We start from the raw sequence: 19,467 nt of genomic DNA, 5'->3' as shown, positions 1-19,467 counted from the left end.
AGACTATTTGTCCCTATGTAATGACCCAAAAGTTGGTCTGCTAAATGGACCTTTTGGATGGAGAGTTAGCAGAAACTTCCTCAGCCTTGCTAGAAAGTTAGAAACTGAGAGGAACGTTAACAGATGAAGTGCTTTTGGGGAAGAAATGCGTGTTCCGTTCTCATTTCTTAGTTCTTTCGGCTATTCTGCAAGACATGTAAGTAATGATGCGACACTGGAGCGTGGAAAGTCACCGTTTGGAAAATCCACTGCATGACTGCATCCCTTCTTCTTCACCCTTACGGCAGTTCGAGACACACCGCTGAGAAGTTTGTTAGGCTAAACTCCACGCTTGCCTCGTTTGTCTCTTCATTATTTTATTTATTTCCCCCAATTTTAATGTTTCTGAGCTATATTTCTGGAATCTGAGGTTCACAGCTCTCCTCCAGACCTCTCCGTCCTGAAACATGCAGGTTTCATCTCCCTTACAGCTGTATATTTTAAAAGGCGTTTCCCATCTAGTTTTCTTTTCTTTTTCACTGTCCTTCCAGGTACGTGTTCACAGTGACTCGATTGTTACAAGCATCTTGTTTTCCGCATTATTTTCTACATTCTAACATGGAGGGGAGAAACACGCAGCCCTCACCTGCCCTGTGGCTGAAAAGCGATTTAGAGGAAGGTAGGACTGATAATGCACGAAGGCATAGATGATGAAAAAAAAAACTAACAACCCCTAAACCAAAGCAAAACTCTTGCTGTCTTCTGCTACATACAGGTAGAACGAAAGGTAATGTGGGAAGCTAAGCTGATCGCTTGATCAAGTGATTATTTTTCAAGATTTTTCCAGAAAGATAAAGATATTAACCTGTGTGTAAAGCAGGAGGGGGAAGACCACGGCTGGGGTGTATGTAACCCTGAGGCACCGTAGACGGTTTCAGAGCCCCCGACTTTCCGCACGGCGTCGGAATAGTGTTTTCGTGTCGGTACTTCGTTGTGAACTCCCGTGCCTGCAGTTTTAGCTCTCTCCTTAAGCCTGAGGCATCTTGTGTTTGCAGCTCCAAGCCTGCAGAGCCTGTTACTTTACTCTGCTAATTTGATTAGGATTGAATTATCCACTGTCCAACAGCTTTAGCAAGACAATCTTCCCATACACTTTTTCTGCATTATAGTGAAAAGAAAAAAAAAAAAAAAAAAAGAGCTGAATTCAGTACTTCTGAAATTTGTGCGAGACAATTTTTCGGTAGGAAATAAATGTCTCCCTACTCCCCCCGCACCCCTCCCGCACCCTCATCTCCCCCGTGGATAAATTATACTGCCCAAAATGTATGGTGCCTTTGTTCACCGCTAGTTCCTAGTTGCTATGGAGAGTTTTACGCCTTGGTAAACTATATTTCACCTCCTCCCGGTGAAAGCTATTCTTCTCCTAAACGCACACTTTGCAGAGTCCGGTCCTTCCCCCCCCCCGTGTCGGCTGCACTTCCTCAGCCCACGTTGGTCTGCCCCGGGCTGAAGCCGCCCTTTCCCACTCCTCGAAGCTCAGCTCGCCCTCTAGCACTTGCCCAATTGTTTGACCACTGCCAGATGCTCCTCTGCTTTTCCTGGGTTTCATTGTCCCCATTTTTTTTTTTTTTGGAAGGTTTCTGAAGGATATTCCCTCTATCTGAGAGCCGCAGTTAACCGTGGCACACGTCTTCTCCAAATCAATGAGAGGTGCCCGGGTTGAAAGCGTGGACAATGGGATTTTACCGAGCATGAAGCATATTACCCCCAAACCCGTCCTGACAGGCCATGCTAAAGCACTTGAATGACTTTCTTGAAACGAGACCTTTACTGAAGGCTCCTCCCTTCAGGGAATTACACCGTCCAGGAAAGATAGGCATGAAACTGCACAGGGGCACCCCAAGGCTTTGTAAATAGGATGCGGGGGGTTCTTTGTCACAAGGCCCCACCGCTTCCACCCCAAAGCCAGGGACCGGCCCGCTTTCTCTGGGCTGCTGCTCCTCACTCCCCACCAGCTCTGAGCAGTTTAAAGGCTGGGGTTTTCTCTGGCCCTTGCCCTTTGGTACCGCCAGACTTTTTGACATCACATAGAGTGGTGCGACTCAGTTCAGCTGGCTCCTACTGACTTCGCCAGAGGTGTCCCGATGTCCCGAGGACTAGGACGGACTTCCAGGTGGCCTGCTAGCACCCCTTACTGCGCCCTCGAGAGTCTCCAAACTTTGGTTTGCTAATCTTCACTTTCGCAAAGTTTCCTCCAACCACAGAATGGCTCACTGCCTGTAAAAGTCAACGGGCTTTCCCTTCAACCTCTGCTAACGAAAACCTCCTGTAACCTCTGTACCTGCACACACCGTGCCCGCAGCCTCGGCTCCTTCACCCGCCGCCCTCCCCTTCGGGGCCGCCCCTGTCTCACGGCTGCTCCTGACGTTACTCAGCAGAGGCGCGGCGGGGCCGCAGCCAGCAGGCAGGCAGGCAGGCAGGCAGGCAGGCAGGCAGGCAGGCAAGGCCCTGTCCGCCTCGTATGCATAATGTCTGCTTTCCCCCCCCCTGCCCGGGCAGCGGGGGTCGGTTCCCACCGCTCCCCCACACCCCGCGCTGCAACTCCCTCCGCTCACATCAGCCCTTGCCTCCCTGCCCGGCTCGGAGCTCTGCAAAACCGTGTCCTCACAGCTTTTTCTTTCTCCTCTGCCTTTCTTTTGGTTTTGCCTCTCCACAAGTGACTTTTCAGCCAAGTTTTGCCATCCGACCCCTCTCCCCCTCAGCCGTGTGAAGCCACTTGCCCCAGACCTCAGTTTCCCCCCTGGAAGGAGCATCCACCCCTAACCTCAGCACAAACCCACGGGGATTCGTTTAATCTCGACCCGTACCTCCCGGTCCCTGCCTCCCACCCCCGGGCGCCCGCCCTCCCTGGAAGCAAGTGACTCCCAGCCGGTCCAGGCCCATCTTTAGCTTTAGCTCCCCTTTAGCTCGGACGACGTCCGCACCGGTGCTCGGTGTCGCTCGTGGGGTAGCGCCGAGTCACCGAGCATCCTCTCTTTGCGGGGTGCTGCGTTTTCTGGAAGATGGGCCAAAATGCGGCCAGGTGGAGGGACCACTTGCTCCCGCCCCACCCCCCCCAAAAGAAAAAAGTTAGTGTGTGTCGTTTCCCCCCGCCTCCCCCGTGCAGTGCCTGTGTGCGTGGGGTGCGAGCGGCACGGCAGAGCGGCGGCGCCGGTGCCCCGCGGGGCGCGGAGCGGCGGCCGAGGCGCCTACCCGCCGCTGCCGGCCCGGCTCGGCGGCCCGTCGGGGGGCGGTCCCCCTCCGCCCTTCCCCCCCCTTCCCCCCCGCCGCCGGTAGCCGTGCAGCAGATGGCCTGCGGTCCGGGAGGGCGGCCCGCGCCCGCCCGCCGCTCAACGCATGACTGGAGCCGGGCTTTGGTGTCGCCGGGAGCCCGGCGGCCCAGCCCGGGAGGGTCCCGTGTGGAGTTCAAGAGCGGCCTTTCCCGGGTGACAGCAACGCCCTTGTTTTTCCCAGCTATCTCGGCCCGGTCCCCTCCGGCTTTCACACACTCCCCCCCCCCCCCCCCCCCCCCGCGCTCTACGGTGAGGGACCAGGAGAGACGGGGCGGGCGGGAGACGGGGCGCACCGCAGCATCCTCCCCACCGCCGCCCGCTGCAGCCCCCCCGACCTCCCGCTGGGACCGCTCTTCCCACCCCCCGCCAAGGCTGTGGCGTCTCCCTTCTCCCCGGAACCGGGCCGAGGGCCCCCTCCACACCAGCCTCCCGCTCCGCAGGGGGGGGTCTGGTTTCGCTGGCTGCCCGGCCGGCCGCTGCCTTGCAGCGGGAGCCGTCGGTGTTCCGCTGGGTGATTGTAAACGTGTTTGACTGGCCGTTGATCTCGGGGTCAGGACTCTCCTCGCTAATCCCTCGCTCTCCAAACACCGGCCCCCCTCCTCCCCCCGGCGCTCTCCCTCCCTCCTTCCCTCCCTCTCTTCCCCCCCTTCACTCCCATCTTCCTCTTGCATCATTCATCTGCAGCCCCTCCGACGGCACCGGGGACGCCTCGCTCCGTGGGGCTGCAGCTCGCTGAGACAGACCCACGCACACCACGCGAACACCACCCCGCAGGCCCACGGCTCCACGGCCCCGGGGGTGGAGGAGTGGGTGGTTGTCTTGCTTAGCGAGGAGGGGCCTTCCCGCAAGATCAGCCCTCTGCACACTCACAGGGACACACTCACACGGACAGACAGACACGCTCTGACACTGCCCGCCCCCACGGGGCTGCCCCTTCCCTGCGCTCCCCACGTGTTGCTGAGCGTGGGAGTGAAGGGGAGAGCTGGAGCCTGCCGGGGGGAGCGGGCTGAAAGTGTAGGGGGGGAACGGGACAGAAAAGGGCCCGGGGGGGTCGGTGAGTCCCCGGGAAAGACGGGGGCGTCTCGGGGCGCCCGGGCCGGGACCGCATCCCCTCCGGGTCACGCCTTCAACCCACGGGCAGCTGCCGGCTCGCGTGTTCTAGCTGCGTTTTACTCCACAGCAACGCTCAGATTCGCTGTTTGCTTTCGTTGTCGGCGGTGTGGGGTGGTGTTTTGTGTTGTTTTTTTTTTTTTTTTTTTTTTAATTTATTTTTTTTCCCTTCCGTGGCAGTTCACGCATGATAATAAAAAACCGCGTCAGCCGTTCAGGTGCCTCCGGCCTGATGCTGCCTGTGTGTGGCGCAGCTGGGAGGGAGGATCCTCCCCACACACACACCCCCAGCCCTGCCAAGGGGCATCTCGGGGGGCTTCTTGCCCCGCTGTGACCCCCCGCACCCCCGAGCGCGTTGGGGCTGGGTCCTCAGGGCCCCCTGCGCAGATTTCTAGAGCCGTCCCCCTTTTTATCTTCATGGGCAATTTCTTGTGTCTCCCCCCTCCCCCGCTCCGTTGCTCCCAGAGGCCTGGAGCCGTCCCATCGATGCCCCCCCGTGGTCCCCCCCACCCCCCGGGCTTGCTGCGGTGTGACTCCGGTTGAGGGCGCGGAGGAGTGGAGCTGGAGGGAAAGGCTTTTCCCCGGGGCCCAGCGCCACTCCTACGAGCTCAGCGAGCCACGCACGGAAAAAGGAGGGAGGTGGGGAAGGAGAGGGGAAAAAAAAAAAAAAAAAGAAAAGAAAAAAAAAGAAAAAGAGGGAGAATCGTTGGGAAAAGAGCTGTGGAGTTCAGGCCAAGTTTGCTTTTTGGCTCGAAGTTTGGAGCCGATCAAACCTGTTATCGCACTGTGCCTCCTGTCCTCCTGGCTCCTCTGCCGCCGCCTCCCTCCCGGGGCAGAGGGACCCGCCGGCAGAGCGGTGCCGGGGAGGGGAGGCACGGTCGGGCCCGCAGGGGGCCTGACCCCAAGCCCCCCACGCTACACGCAGCCTAACTCCGCAGAGAGAGCACCTCCGCCCCGCTCCGCTTCGCCTCACTCCCTGGATTTTCCTTCCTTTTACTGAAAAAGAGATAGCTTTTTTTTTTTTTTTGATTCTTCCACATAGGTGATTTTAATAGCTCTGTCAATCATGTTATAGGAGGAACATTTCATACAATTTTAGATGTAATGTACTTAAACCATAAATCGTTTAAACCTATTCTTAGTTTTGCATATTCAATCATTCTCTCATATATATAACCCGCATAGCAAAAAGCCCGAAGACCGAATTATTTTACCGTATCTAAACCCAACTAGTCTGCCTAGCAAAGTTGTTTTAACTTTGTCTGTATACCCAGGCGTGAAGTTTAACTCAAATTAAACTAAACCGCCAAACCAGTAAACGAGAAACAGCAAAATTTTCTATCTTTACGGTGTTTGGCGGGGTTGGTTTTGGGGGTGGTTTTTTTTTTTTGGTCATTAGCAGAGAGGATCGCATTTCTTTGAAAGGTGGGCTGAGAATATTCGAAGCTTATTTGAATGTAGCCGAGATTGGGTCTGTTTAATCCCCTCGTGTTGAAAGTGCAGGTATTCCTATTATTCTAAGCATAACGCCATTGAGCCGCTAAATCGTGAGGGGAGGAGGGAAAAGTCGTTAAAAGGAGCTCATTTCGAGATTGGTAATATTTCTCTTTTAAGCGCTTCCCCCCCTAGTATTTCTGTTGTTTGGGCGCGTACAGATGTTTATTTGCTTTTCTCCCTTGACCGCCCCAATCCTCCTGTTCCACCAGTTGTGCTCAGCGATACAGGATCGTCTCGCCGGGATTTTTCTCTTCCGCATTGTCAGTAAATGTGATTTTCAATTGCTATGACCCTTAAAGAAAAGGCACGTAACAAGGTTGCATCAGATGTATATGCATGTGCACACGTACACACATTACACACACATACACTTCTCTTCGGTCACGATGCTATCTATAGTGTGTATAGACATGTATGAGTACGTATACACATGATGGATAAGGCGTTTCAAGAAACAGTTCAACAGGTACTCAGCTTTTTCTGCATATTCAAAGCGACGCCTATTAATATTTTAAATTACATATAGGATCATGCTTGGCTGGAGGTAACCCACGCCACAGAAGGTTTCTCGCAGGTTCCTGCTTCCTCTGTGCACTGTTTGTACGCTGAGCATTTCCAAAACTACCCTGCTGACTGTCTGAACCCGCACACACCCCGCTTAATAAAGGCTCAAATAGTTTAAAAAAAAAGGGGGGGGGATTTATTACCTGTTTTGAAATCAATAGACATCTTCCATGAAAATTTTGCGTTCGCTTTAACGAATGAGTGATTTAAACAAAAATACCAAAATGCCTCCGAAGAGTTATATACGTCAATTGGCATGTCAGCATTACAGGTAAAGTGCAATCTCCAACATGGACCGAAACCGCTCCCCATTAACCAACTAACACTTCCCTACTCCTGGATGGATGAAATACTCATTCGCCAGCGCTAAAAGATGGTTCAAAAAGCCCTACAAGCCTGCTGCCACCGACATTGCCGCTCTGGAAGTTAAAAGTATTTTTTCCCCTTTATGTTTAAGCGGTTATGACTAATTCCAAAATTTATTTGCTACCGTATGATATTTAAATGCAACGCTTAATGCTGTTATTACTACCGGACGAAGTTTACAGCAAACTTTTAATTCCAGCATACCGAAAGGTACCGATCAACAGCTGGGAGGAGGGGAAAAAAAAAATTATTAAATTAAATTAAATTAAATTAAATTAAATTAAATTAAATTAAATTTCAAAGCACTGAACAACATTCTGCAATGAACAGACGCGCGTGGTTTTGCTCGACAGCTCTCGCACCGGTGGCTGGACCCGGCGCCCCACTTCGCGTGGGGCGTGTGACCCCGCCGCTCCCCGCCCGCCCCCCGGGATGCTCGGCGGGGCTGGGGCTGCTTTTCGGGCTTGGGGTTTTAGAGGTCGCTTTTCTTTTTTTCGGGACGCTCCAACCGAAGCGCTTTCGGCTTTTCATGGTGTTAATTAGAGGGGAAGTGGCGCGCTGGCCGGTGCCTCCTCGTCCCCCGGGGAGGTCGGTGCCCCCCGGGCCGGCGGGGACTCCCGGGCGAGCGGCGGGCAGAGGCGGACAGGTGCGGGCAGCCCGGCCGCAGCCCCCCGGCCTCCCCCCGGCGGGAAAGTTACGGCCCCGGGCAAGGTCCGGACCGTCAGCCCAGCCATAAAATACACACAAAAAAATGAACGCTCACGGCTAGGAAGAGTAAGTCAGAGAGTCGCCTTCCCTCGCAACACGGAAAGAGTATTAAAAGAAATCTACCTTCATCCCTCCTGATTTATACGGATTCTGAGACATCGACATTTACTGCGGGATCGCGCTTCATTCCGTTTGCCGCTCCGGTTTAAAACTTCCTCCCCGTATTCTAGGTTTACCTGCTGTATTTCCGGGCACACCACGGTAAACACTGCTATGTTCTACGGTTAGGTTTTTGCCTTTTTTTTTTAATATATAAAAAAAAAAACAGGTGACTTTTTCCGCTTTGAAATTTATTTAACTCAAAATGGAACGCATCCTTAGGATTTCTGTTTAGCAGAAAGGCTTTTTAGTAAACTATATACACAGTCTGAATTCCCTCGTGACGCCTAAATAAAAATTATTTCACAACGCATTTACAAGAAATGATACAAAAAGAAAACAAAACCAAAGAGAAAACAAACAAACAAAAAATATCCAGATACAATAAAGTTTTACAAAACCCAGGGAAAAAAAAAACAAACCAACAACATTGCAGCCTCCAGAAGAAAAAAAAAGTTTTATAAATAAACAAACAAATTATAAAAAAACCAAAACAAAACAAAACAAAAAGACCCAAAAAAACCAAAAACGCGAGAACATCTACAAAAAACTTTTAAGTGTTGTTTTGGATTTGCCTTAGTACATGAGTAATAAATGAGAACTGTTTCCCCATCAACTTCGAGTTAATTAGGCAATAAAAAGCCCTCGCAAGAAGCGATCCGTGACTGAAATCGTAGTGGTTCCGCGCGGTATAAAAGTTGGCATCGCCTACAACTTTGTGTGGTTATTATTGATATTTTTTTGTCTTTTCGCCGTCTTTTTTCTTTCTTTCTTTCTTTCTTTCTTGCTCTCTCTCTCTCTCTCCTCTTTTGCAAATAAACGCTCTATGTCTCTTGGGTGAATGATAAATACTGTACAAAAAGTCTCGATAAAACACAGAAGTTCAGTCTAAAACTAGTTTCATAAACTAGTCCTTCTAAAAAAAAAGGTAAGTAAAGCAACCGTTACCTTTTTTCTCTCTCGTTATTATTATTATTATTTATTATTATTATTACAAGAACATCAAAACATGTCTTTTCTGTACAAAAAGGAAGGAAGAAAGAAAGAAAAGGGGGAAAAAAAAAAGAGAGAGACAGGCGGGGGAGGGCGGGCGGGAAGGAAGGGGAGCAAGAGGCAAAAATAAGAGGGGAGAAGGCGGGAGCGGGGCCGGAGCGGCCGGGGCCGGGGAGCGGGCGGGCGGCCGGGGCTGGGCGTGCGGTGGCGGCGGCGGGGCGCGCAGTCCTGCGGGGCGGCCCGTGGCCGGTGGCGGAGCCGGTGCCAGTGGCGGAGCCGGTGCCGGTGCCCGCGCCCGCGCCCGCCTCCGCCGCTCCCGGCGCCGGTGGCCGGCGGGGGCTCAGATATGCGTCAAGGGGACGGTGCCGTTCACCCCCGTGCTGGCGCTCTGGTAGTGCTGGGGCAGGGAGTGGAGCCGGCTCTGGGCGGCGGCGGCCGCCGGATCCCCGCCTTCCCCGGCCGGTAAGTACATGCTGATCATCTCCCGCAGGTCCCCGGGGCACGGGGCCCGCGAGTGCGAGGTGACGGGCGGGCTCACGCTGGGCTCCGACTTCACCAGCGAGCCCAGGGCGCCCAGCGCCCCCGAGGAGGCGGCCGCCGCCGCCGCTGCCGCCGCCGCCGCCGCCGCCGAGTTCTGGTGGGGCTGGGAGCCGTAGGGCAGGGCGCCGTAGCCCGAGGGCGAGGCGCTCATGTAGCCCTGCGAGTTGGAGATGGGGCTGTACTGCAGGGCGCCCATGTCGTAGCGGTGCATGGGCTGCGGGTTGTGCGGGTGGTGCGGGTGGTGGGGGTGCGGGTGGTGCGGGTGCCCCCCGCTGCCCGGGTGCTGGCTGTAGGCGAGCTGCGCCTCCTGCATCATCGCCGCCGCCGCCGCCGCCGCCGCCACCGAGCCCGGGTAGGCGCCGTTGGCCCAGCCGTTCATGTGCGCGTAGCCGCCGCTGGCCGTGCCGCCGGGGCTCTCCAGCCGCTGCCCGACGCCGCCGGGGCTGACGCCGACGCCCATGCCCACGCCGACGCCGGCCGGGCCTCCCCCGGCCGAGCCGGCGCTCAGCAGCCCCCCGGCCAGCGAGTACTTGTCCTTCTTGAGCAGCGTCTTGGTCTTCCGCCGGGGCCGGTATTTATAATCCGGGTGCTCCTTCATGTGCAGCGCTCGCAGCCGCTTCGCCTCGTCGATGAACGGTCTCTTCTCGGCCTCCGACATGACTTTCCACTCGGCCCCCAGGCGCTTGCTGATCTCCGAGTTGTGCATTTTCGGGTTCTCCTGGGCCATCTTCCGCCGCTGGCCCCGCGACCACACCATGAAGGCGTTCATGGGTCTCTTGACCCGGTCCTGGTTCGCTTTGTTCCCCCCGCCGCCGCCACCGCCGCCGCCGCCGCCGCCGCCGCCTCCCGCTCCGGTCTGCCCCGAGAGGTTCGTGGGGGCCTGGGCTCCGCCGGGGGAGTGCAAGTCCGTCTCCATCATCATGCTGTACATTCAAGTAGCTTTTTTATTTTCCACCGGCGCCAGGCGTGAAAAAAGAATCAAACATAGAGGAGCCCGGGAGGACGGGGAGCGAGCGAGGCAAAAACCCGTTTGTATCTAGGTAGCGACCGCCGTGCGAAAAAAAAAAAAAAAAAAAAAAGGCAGGAGGAGGAGGAGGAGAAGGAGGAGGAGGAGGAGGAGGAGGAGGAGGAGGAGGAGGACAAGGAGCAAACCGCGAGGAGGGCGATCGGCGACCCCGCCGGCGGAAAACTTTCTCCCTTTGGCAAATCACTTTCGGGGCTCGGCGGCGGCGGGGATTCGCGCTGCTCAAACAGGTGCACCGCGGCAAACTTGCTGCTTCACTTGGCGCGGAGGGAGGAGGAGTGCGCGGAGCCGTCGGCGGTGTCCTCCGCTCCCGGCTCTCCCCGGCACACGCGCGTACACCCCTCCGCTCCCGCTCTTATCCTTAACGGAGCTATTTTTTTTTTTTTTTTTTGTTCTTTGCTAACTTGGAGAGAGAGAGAGGGAGGGAGGGAGGGAGGAAGGGAGGGAGCGTGTGTGACTTGCATCCGCTGATCGCAGGTGAACGGAGCAGAAAGAGAGAGGAGAACCCACCGCCACGCAAAAAGGAGGGGGAAGAAGGAGGAAAAAAAAAAAAGTATTTAAACGTTAAGTTAAAAAAAAAAGCGGGAGGAGGATCAAAGGAGGGAGGGAAGGAGGGGGTGGGGGAAGGAACCCAACCCACAACAAGCGCCCAGCCGGCGGCCGCGGCGCGGAGGGACAGTTATTCGCTGGCGGTGGTCGCCCTCCCTCCCTCCCTCCCTCCCGCGGGACGGGTGGGATCGGGATGGGACGGGTCGGGATGGATTGGGTCGGGACGGGACGGGACGGGACGGGACGGGACGGGTCGGGTCGGGTCGGGTCGGGTCGGGTGGGGAGAGGAGGAGCCGGCCGAGCGCGCGGGCCGGCGGCGCTCGCAGCCATGCGGCGCGCGCGCCCCCCAGCCCGCCTTAAATCGCCGCAGCGGCGGCCAATGGGGGCGCGCCGGCGGGCGGCGATTTGCATGGCGCGCGCGGGAGCAGTGACGTCCGGCGGGGCGCGCCGCGCCCGGCGGGGCGGGAAAAAAGGTGCGTGGCGGGGAAGGGGGGGGATGTCACGGCGCGCCCCGCCCCGGGCGGGAGGGGGACGACGACGACGACGACGACGACGACGACACACCGGGGGGAGACACCGGCCACCCCCTCCCCGCCGGGCATCGCTGGAGGGAGGCCTTGCGCCGCCGGGTGCCCCGTCCCCGACGGCCGTGGAGTGGTATTTGGGGAGGCTGGGGGGGGGGGCCTCGTGGTGCCAGCGGCAGCGAAATCTGCTTTTTTTCCCCCTCAAACGCGCCTTTTCCCCAGGATTTGACCCGTTCTGGAGGTTTCCCCGGGCCGGCGGGGGCAGGCGGCCCTCCCCATCCTTAAAACGGCTGCCAGGCAGAGGCCAGGGCGCAAGGCGGGGGCCGCAGGCGGTCGTTATGCACTTAGTCCTCGGGGAGTTAAAAGCATCTGAGACTAACGAAGGTGCACGGAAACATGTTATATTTGTATAAAGTAAGTCCAGGCGTATCGCTTTTTTTCCCCCCGGAAAAATATTAAAAGACTATCTTTGTGTCATGGCTGTCCTGTGAGATAGATTACAGTTATTTTATAGAGGGGAGAAAACGGTCCCCACTGAAATCCACGCTGCAGTCTTTAATTGCAGCCAGAGGAATGGCCGCTCCGTCGCACAAACGCCCACGCACACAAACCGCCACCCCCGTCGTCTTTCGCCAGGTGGAGAAAAGGACACACGGCATCCCTGCTCTTTTCCCGGCCCCTGAGCGTTAATTTTCCTGACCCTAGTGGCCATCCAAGGGGTGGAATCACGCCGCAGCTCCCCCAATTGCTGTTATTACCGCCAGAGAAGTTTTCTGCAGGAGGAGCACGCACCGTGTACAAAGCTCCAGCCTTAGGCGCTGGGCTAGGATTAGACTTTTTTTTTTTTCTTTTTTTTCGCCCATTTCCAACGGCTCGTCATGAAATAGTGATCTCATCACAACAATCTGGGGTTGCTGAGGAGAGGAAAGCGCCTCTCTCCTCATTTCTGATGGCTGAAGGCTCAGCCCGTTTCTGGGCCTTTGCGCTCAGCCAGAGTGTTGCTGTTGGCTCGGGCATGGATGCTTTACCGGGCGGGTTGGGGGGGGGGGGGGGCTGTCCCTTCCCAATCCTCTGTCCCCTTCCAGTCGGCTCTAAGGGTGCAAAGAGTGGGGGGGAAAGTGGTGCGGGATCGGGCCCTGCACTGCTCCGGCTGATATTTTCCCGAGCTGATGGGTTGCCACTTCTGCAGGGGCAAAACAAGCGAGGCCGCTGCGATTGCTAAATGATGTATTAAAAATATAATTGGTTGGGGTAGGAGAGGCGGGGGAGGGGAGAGAAGGTGACTGCAGAAAGGCGCATTTCCACTTGGATGGCCAAACGAAGATATTAGGAGTAAAACCCACGAGATAAATGACATGGCTCGCACATTATCCACCCAAAGCCCCCCCCCCCCCCCCCCGAAATGTGATATAAAGGTACCCAAAGGCCTCCTGACAAATAAATGGGACGAATCGGTGTGGGGCAATCTTTTCCGGACGAGTCCCGTGCACCCTGAGAGCCGGCGGACCCCGTGGGAGCCCGCCCTCATCCCTGGGGATCGGGGATCCCCCCCCGCACCTCCCTCCCCCTCACATGCAGGGACATCGCGGCCGAGGCTGACCCTGCCCTTCCCTAATGCGGGGGGCAGCCGCTCATCTCCAAAGCCCCAGGGGGCTGCCCCCCTCCCGGGCTTTCTCTCTGTGCAGGGCTTCCCACTTCATTCCCCCCACCCCCGAAAATAAATACTGAGCGCCCCTTCCCTCCCCTCCAAGCAGCCAAACCGCCACGAACACGGTCCGTGAGGGTGGATAAACGCGGACAGGGAGTGGGGGGCGAGAAGATGCTATTGGTGTGAGCCCCCTTGCCTCTGCTCCCCCCGCTCCCCGGCGGCCGGGGGGTGTATATCGACGGGGAAGCGGGGAGGGTGGCGTAAAAACCAGCTCGGGAGGCAGGGGCTTTTCTTCCGCGGTAAAGGTGGTGCAGATCCCGACTCGCGGGACAGGGAAGGGGTCAAGCACTTTGGCGAGTGCAGCTTGACAGAGGCGACAAGCCAGGAGTGGTCTGCGGGGTGGGGGTAGTGCGGGGGGGGAGCTGCGCCCAGAGGTCCCTGGACTTCCCCCGGGGGAAAGTGGAGTTGCAAACAGCCAGGAATCGGGTGGTGGCGGGAATCGGGGGGGGGCGGGAGCGGGGCGGCGGGGGGGACGGTGAGCGGTGTGTGCGTGGGTGAACGCTGCAGGGAAGCCAGAGGGGAGGCGGGGAACAGGACGGGGGAGGGCTAAAGGTCCAGCAGCAGCCCTGGCCACCCCCCGGAGAGGGCAGGTGACTAGTGCCTCCTAGTGCCTCTGCCGGCCACCCCCCCCCCACCCCTACTCCGCCCCCGCGTTGCGGGACGCGCCTCGGCGGGCGGCACCTCCCCCGCTCCCGGCGGCTGCGGGAGGGCCGCCCCCTCGGGGCGGGGGTCGCCAGCCGCGGGCCCGGCCGGCCCTCTGCCGCTCGCCCGAGGGCGAGGAGGGGGCAAGGGGGCGGCGGGGCCGAGCCGGGCGCTCCGGAGCAGGCGGCGATCGCCGTCTGCTGGCTGCCGCCGTGCCTCCCTCGCCCCGGGCCGGAGCCGGGGCCGGCGGATGGCGAGCGCCAGCCCGCTCCGGGGAGATGCTCGAGGGAGATCCTCCGGGGAGACGCTGGCTGATCCCTCGCCAGCCCCGTCTGAAACACAGTGTGTGTGTGTGTGTGCGGCGGGGAAGTGGGGGCCCGGGGGAGGGGATCGCTTGCAGTTCCTCTGACCCTTTACTGTAAAACCAGCTGGTCAGCGCGAAATACAAACCTCTCCCTCGCTCCCGGGGCGTCTTTACCTAGACCAAAGCGAGCAACCGGGAAGGAGCAGGGAGGGCAAGCAAGGGAGGGAGGGAGGGAGGGGAAGCCCCTTCCTGCGTCGGTGACTTGGCGACTCGGGGATCCTGGTTTTGGACACGAAGTGCTACCCAGCCGGGATGGGATGGAGGAAAAAGGGCGCCTGAATAAAGTCCCGCTTCCTTTTCCAGCACTGTCAACTGTTCCGGGGGATCCTACAGCCCCAGTCCCAAATCAGCTACAGGCTCTCTGTGCGTTTTGTTGTCTTTTCCCAGCTTGCTGGGTAAAAGCGTTTGGAGAATCTCTGGAGCTTTCGAGTAGGGGCTCACCCTGTGAACGGTACTCACACATATAATTCAAATTTCACAGCTGACCTGCTCTGAAAACCTCAATCAGCTTCTAATTGAAGGGAAAACAAAATATTGCTTCCCTACAGCAGAGCTAACGATTTAATCATTATATCAGACATTATAGCTTTTAATTAGGCTAATGCTGATACTGTATGGAAAGAGATAATTCAACACAGTTCTTGATGAATTCTGTAATTGGGTTAACGGAGGAGCAGTTGGGGGAAGAGACGTCAATATTCAAGCTGCGTCTATAGCCAGCAGGTTTATGAATGAAAGGGAAAGGGGGGAAAAGGAAGGGGGGGGGGCGAGGAAAGGGCTAAAATTCCCTGACGAGAAATGTCTCCCCCCTTCGCCCAGGAGAACCGTGCCAACCAACGGGAAGCGTGACAAGGGTAAGGGCTGTCCTGCCGCCGCCCCGGCGCGCCCCGCTCCCGGCCGCCGTTCCCGGACAGCCCCGCGCTGTCGCGACACTAGCGCGACCCTCTCTGCGGCTCCCCGGAGCGGCTCGGGGGGGGGCGGCTGGACTCCCAGGCCCTTTTCCCTGTATCACTCCCCCCTAATAGACGGGTCGCCCACCGCCGCGCTGGCAAAACGTGAGGAAGGGGCGGCCCGGACCACCGGCGCTGAGACCGCCCGGCGGGGGTGCCCCGGGGCAAAGGCGGGGGGCGCGGCGTAGAAACACGGAGGGTGGGTACGAGACGGGGCCGAGAGGTTTCTGAAGTGAGAGCAGGCGGGTGCCCTCCACGCCCGGGGCCGGCGGAGCTGGTCTGGTCCGGTCTGGACTGCCGGGAGCCACCGGGAGCCACGCTGGGGAGGGGGCGCGACACGGAGCACAGGGGGGTGTACAGGGACAGCCTGCTCCGCGTAAAAATCAAAGCGTCCAGAGGGCATCCGGCTACTCCGTGTAGGTACTTCCATTTATTTATTTATTGTGTCAGATAAAAGGACGGCTGAAGCCATTTTTTTCTAAAGGAATTCTGCATCACCACCACCCCCTCCCCAGTATCGATACATCCTCCCTTTCCCAAGAGTTTGTATGTCCCAGCCTTTCTTGTTTTCGCTCCTTCCTTTCTAGTTTTTACTGTCTTTGAGAACGGGCTTTACATTTTCGTTGCGCCTAAGAGAACTGGCATCGATCTCCCCGCACGTTTGATCTCCGCTGCAGCCGACGGCCGCCCCAGCGCGACGGCGGGTCCCGGCGGTCCGGGGGGGTTGTCACCTCCCAGCGCGGCTCCCCGGGGCCGGCACAACGCGGTGGGACGGCGGGACGGTCAGCCCGCTACGAGAAGAATCCGTCCACCCCCCGCTTCCCTCCCCTTCCTCACCCTTGCAGGATACACCCAGTGCCCCCTCGCCTTGAAACGGGCCCGATCCTGACTCCGGTGGGGGTGACGAGTGGGTAGAGAAAGCAGAATCGGGTCCTAACGAAGTTGTGCCACCAAGAGCGTTTTCTAAAAATGTTTGTTTATGTTACGTATTAGCTCGACTTTCAGCACAATATTGTTCCGAAAGAGGAATATTCCGTATTGTGATCTATCCTTGTCTTATTTTGTCAGTAATTACAGTAAAATTAAACGGGTCATTGATAACATTCCAATGACACAACCCCCTGTAATTAACAGGCTGAATACACCTTTTTACATTACACAAAAGTTGTAATTTTCAAGTCTGTTCAGATTTTTTAATTTTTTTTTTTTTATTATTATTACTGAGACACACGCCGGGAATATGTGCTAATCAGATGGCAAAATATTTCGCGGGAGACGAGGATTTGCGCTGTTTTATTTTCTAGGGTTTGGGTTTTCTATCTAAAGGGATGGCCAGACATTATACTTTTTACAAGATGTGTTAATCGAGAGCCCCTGTAGACAAAAAAATATCTACCCCGCAATTTACTTTCTGCCACAAGGAAAATATTTTGAAAGTATGATTTTGTAACGGCAAACTTTTAAAGGAAAAAGAAGAGCTGCGGGGATGGAGAGCTCGTCGGAGTGGTACGACACGGGAGTTATTACGAAGTTAATCTTTAAAATTGCGCTGTTGAAATGTCAGTCACGAAAAAAGAGCTTTACAAGCCGAAGTGCGGCATCCCAGTTACAGCAGGGCAACCTGGATGTTTGTCTGCGGCGCATCGCTTGGAGAAGTGGGGTTTTTTTTTAAAGGAATTATTTCTCGTTTGCATCCTCGTCAGTTATCCCCAAATTGCAAAGGCATCATTCAGGCCAAGTCAGAAAGAATTTGTGTAAAAAATAAACGACGAAAGAAAGAAACCATATAGAAGCTTCTTTCTTGCAGGCCATGCTGTTATTGCAAATTAGATTAGCTACACAGGCTTCAATACAAACATGACATGAGGTTCACAGGAGAGCGAAAGTATCATCCACTCCAATCTCTCCTTTCATCGAAACAGCCCACACAAATTACATCTTCTCCTTTAATACACTTTTCAATGAGATTAAAACATCACTTTGACACGATTTCAAACCTTTTCAGTCGCATACAGCGTTTACACCAGAAAACAGCAAACAAGAGGAAAACTAGAAACATCTGAGTGATGTCAGACCGCTAGTCTGGAAATTAAAGGTACCCAGAGCAAATACATGATCCTCTTGCTCCATCCAGTGCAGCACTCCGGCCATGGGAAGGCGGATAACGAACCCCAGTGAAGCGAGAAGAAAAACCCGTTTTCCTTCCCACCGACTGGAGATACCGGCTGCTTGGCCAGAGCCGGGATCCAGTCCTTATTTGCCTTTTGGAAAAGGGGTGATTTTCACCGATCTGTTTTTCACCAGATCACTGACTGATACCTCATATTACCCTTACACGGCTTCCCTGGTCGTCCCCGTAAGGCGGGATAATAACACGGCTTTAGGAAATAAATCTTTTATAGCTCTATCCCTGGCAAACCTGAAAAAGGTGCCGGTGTGTGTGTGTGCGCGCGTGTGTGTGTGCAGGGGGGGGTGGGTGGGTGGTGCGGGTTGTCCAAAGACGGTCCTGTTTAGGGAATAACGACGCTTGCAACTTTCCAGGGTGACAGTTCAGCTGCAACCTCAGCCCGCCCCGGCCCGACCCCTCCTCCCCGGGCGGGTGGCTCCCTGCCCCTTCCCCTGCCACGGGAGCCCCCTTTCCCGAGGGGGGACGTGTCAAGTTTGGCCACGGGGGGCTGCGCAGCCGCCAGCCCCTCCGCGGAGGTGAGACGTCCCGTCTCCGCCCCGGCCGCTCCCGGGCCCGGCTCCGTGGGGATGAGATGAGATGCCGGGGCAGCCTGGCTCGGTGGGAAGGCAAACAAGAAACGGTAGTTTGGCATCTTGCTCGCCTGCTCGGTACTGTACATTTGGGGACAATTTGCACCCTTCCCCCCATCCATCCATCTATCCATCCACACACACCCCCCTCCTTTAACAAAGAGGCTTTCAAACCACAACCTTTTATGGCAGCCTGCGGGAATCAATGCGATAAAACGGGTTTTTAATGGGTTAATTGACTGGAGCCGCTATCATGTTTAAACACCTGTTTCTGAAAAGAGATTCAGCCAAAACCCGTCCCCTCCCTGATCGATAGATGCACAGCCTTGCTCCATTGCCTGTTGATCGACCCCAAACACCGCCGGCAAATAAGAGGGGAAAAAAACCCAAAACATTTCACCTTTTGAGCATCCCGATACTTTATGGGAATAGGGTGAAGCTGTACAGCCAGCTTGGAGCTAGGGAGAGAGGGTAAGACCCCGAGTCGGACCGTCCCAGGTAGCCCTAACCGCCGGGAGTTTCTTTTCGCCGGGACTTTACTTGGAGAAGCCGGGCACAGCCTCCCCATGGAAAGGTCCCGGCAGCTGTCACCTTCACAGGGGACGGGATCCAGGGATCCCGTGTTCCCTGGGAAGATGGAGCCGGGCTCAGCCCGGCCGCATTAGCAATGCTAAGAGCCCATGTGAATGCTCGCTCCGAGGGGCAGAGATTAAGCAGGCATTAGTTGTAATAGCTGAGGGCTGCTCTGCCTATTGATTTCCCTTTTTTGGCAGTATTAATACGGCCAAGCCCATCGGTCAGTCACAGCGAAATTGATTCTTTGCCCAAAACACCTTTCACTAAATGGCACCCGCGCACCAACATGTTAATTTCGGAACGTGTATACCCGGAGCGAGCGCTGCGCCGCCGCCCCCGGCGCCCTCCCCGCCCCAGCCCGCCCGCAGCCCCCGGCCCCGGCCGCCGCTTCCCTCCCTCCCTCCCCCGCCTCAAAACCCAGTGAGGCGTCTTCCCCGGGAAGGCGGAGGGGGGCAGCCCAAAACACTGTCGTCCCGGTCCCCCCCACAACGTCGTCCGCCTCTTCCTCCCCCCCCCGCCCCAATCCGTGTCACAGCCGATAACCCAGTGATTGCAAACGGCTCTTCCCTCCTTTGCAGCAAAAGTAACTCGGAAGCCCTCCCCTCGCCGGCTTCCCCTCCTCCCTTCCCAAGACAGGGTGAAGACCCCCTCAAAAGTTAGAGGCACACTTACAGTTGCTCTTCCAGCTCCAGCCTCCTCCCAACATATCAGCTCAAGGGGCAGCCTTATTATTATTATAATTATTAATTACTATTTTTTCCCTCTGTTCTAGCCTAGCTCACACCTTCCGCCGACCGTGCCCGGGCAGGCGCAGGGCAGCGCGACCCGGCCGAGCCCGGCGGGGCGGGCCAGCATTCCTCCTCGCCCCTCGCCCAGCCGCAGCTCCCAGGCGGCTGTGCCCGAGCCACCAGTGCCCGGCGACACACGCACACTCACCATCCGCGCTCTCTCGCTCGCTCGCTCGCTCTCTCTCTCCCTCACACACACACACACACACGCACACACACACATACACACACCCTGCACGGGAGAGGGGGAGAGAGGGAGAGCGGGAGAGCGAGAAGAAAATGAAATTTATTATTGATAGAAAAGACTTTAAAGACAATTTCAAGTTATTGTTTCGCT

At 56.6% G+C, this 19,467-nt stretch overlaps 1 protein-coding gene and 1 long non-coding RNA gene across 3 annotated transcripts in view; both read right to left on the bottom strand.

Annotated features, from left to right (window-relative positions):
* The window catches only part of LOC134516955 (uncharacterized), a 51,123-nt gene extending 31,916 nt beyond the window's left edge, over positions 1-19,207 (bottom strand). Inside the window, exon 1 of one of the 2 annotated variants that reach the window (XR_010071506.1) lies at positions 19,015-19,207. This is a non-coding gene — a long non-coding RNA (uncharacterized LOC134516955). Of the gene's footprint in view, positions 1-844; positions 1,127-19,014 lie in introns of those variants that run through there. The other variant, XR_010071507.1, reaches the window with a different exon arrangement.
* On the bottom strand, positions 8,775-10,304 carry SOX1 (SRY-box transcription factor 1). Its single transcript, XM_063346994.1, has one exon. It carries the CDS (start codon positions 10,177-10,179, stop codon positions 9,049-9,051), a length of 1,131 nt encoding a protein of 376 aa, XP_063203064.1. The 5' UTR covers positions 10,180-10,304; the 3' UTR covers positions 8,775-9,048.
* Positions 19,208-19,467: the final 260 nt, after the last annotated feature.

This window comes from Chroicocephalus ridibundus, chromosome 1 (assembly GCF_963924245.1).
Source record: "Chroicocephalus ridibundus chromosome 1, bChrRid1.1, whole genome shotgun sequence".
Lineage (NCBI taxonomy): Eukaryota > Metazoa > Chordata > Aves > Charadriiformes > Laridae > Chroicocephalus > Chroicocephalus ridibundus.
The sequence above is the reverse complement of the archived record's forward strand: the minus strand, read 5'-3'. Positions and strand labels throughout refer to the sequence as shown.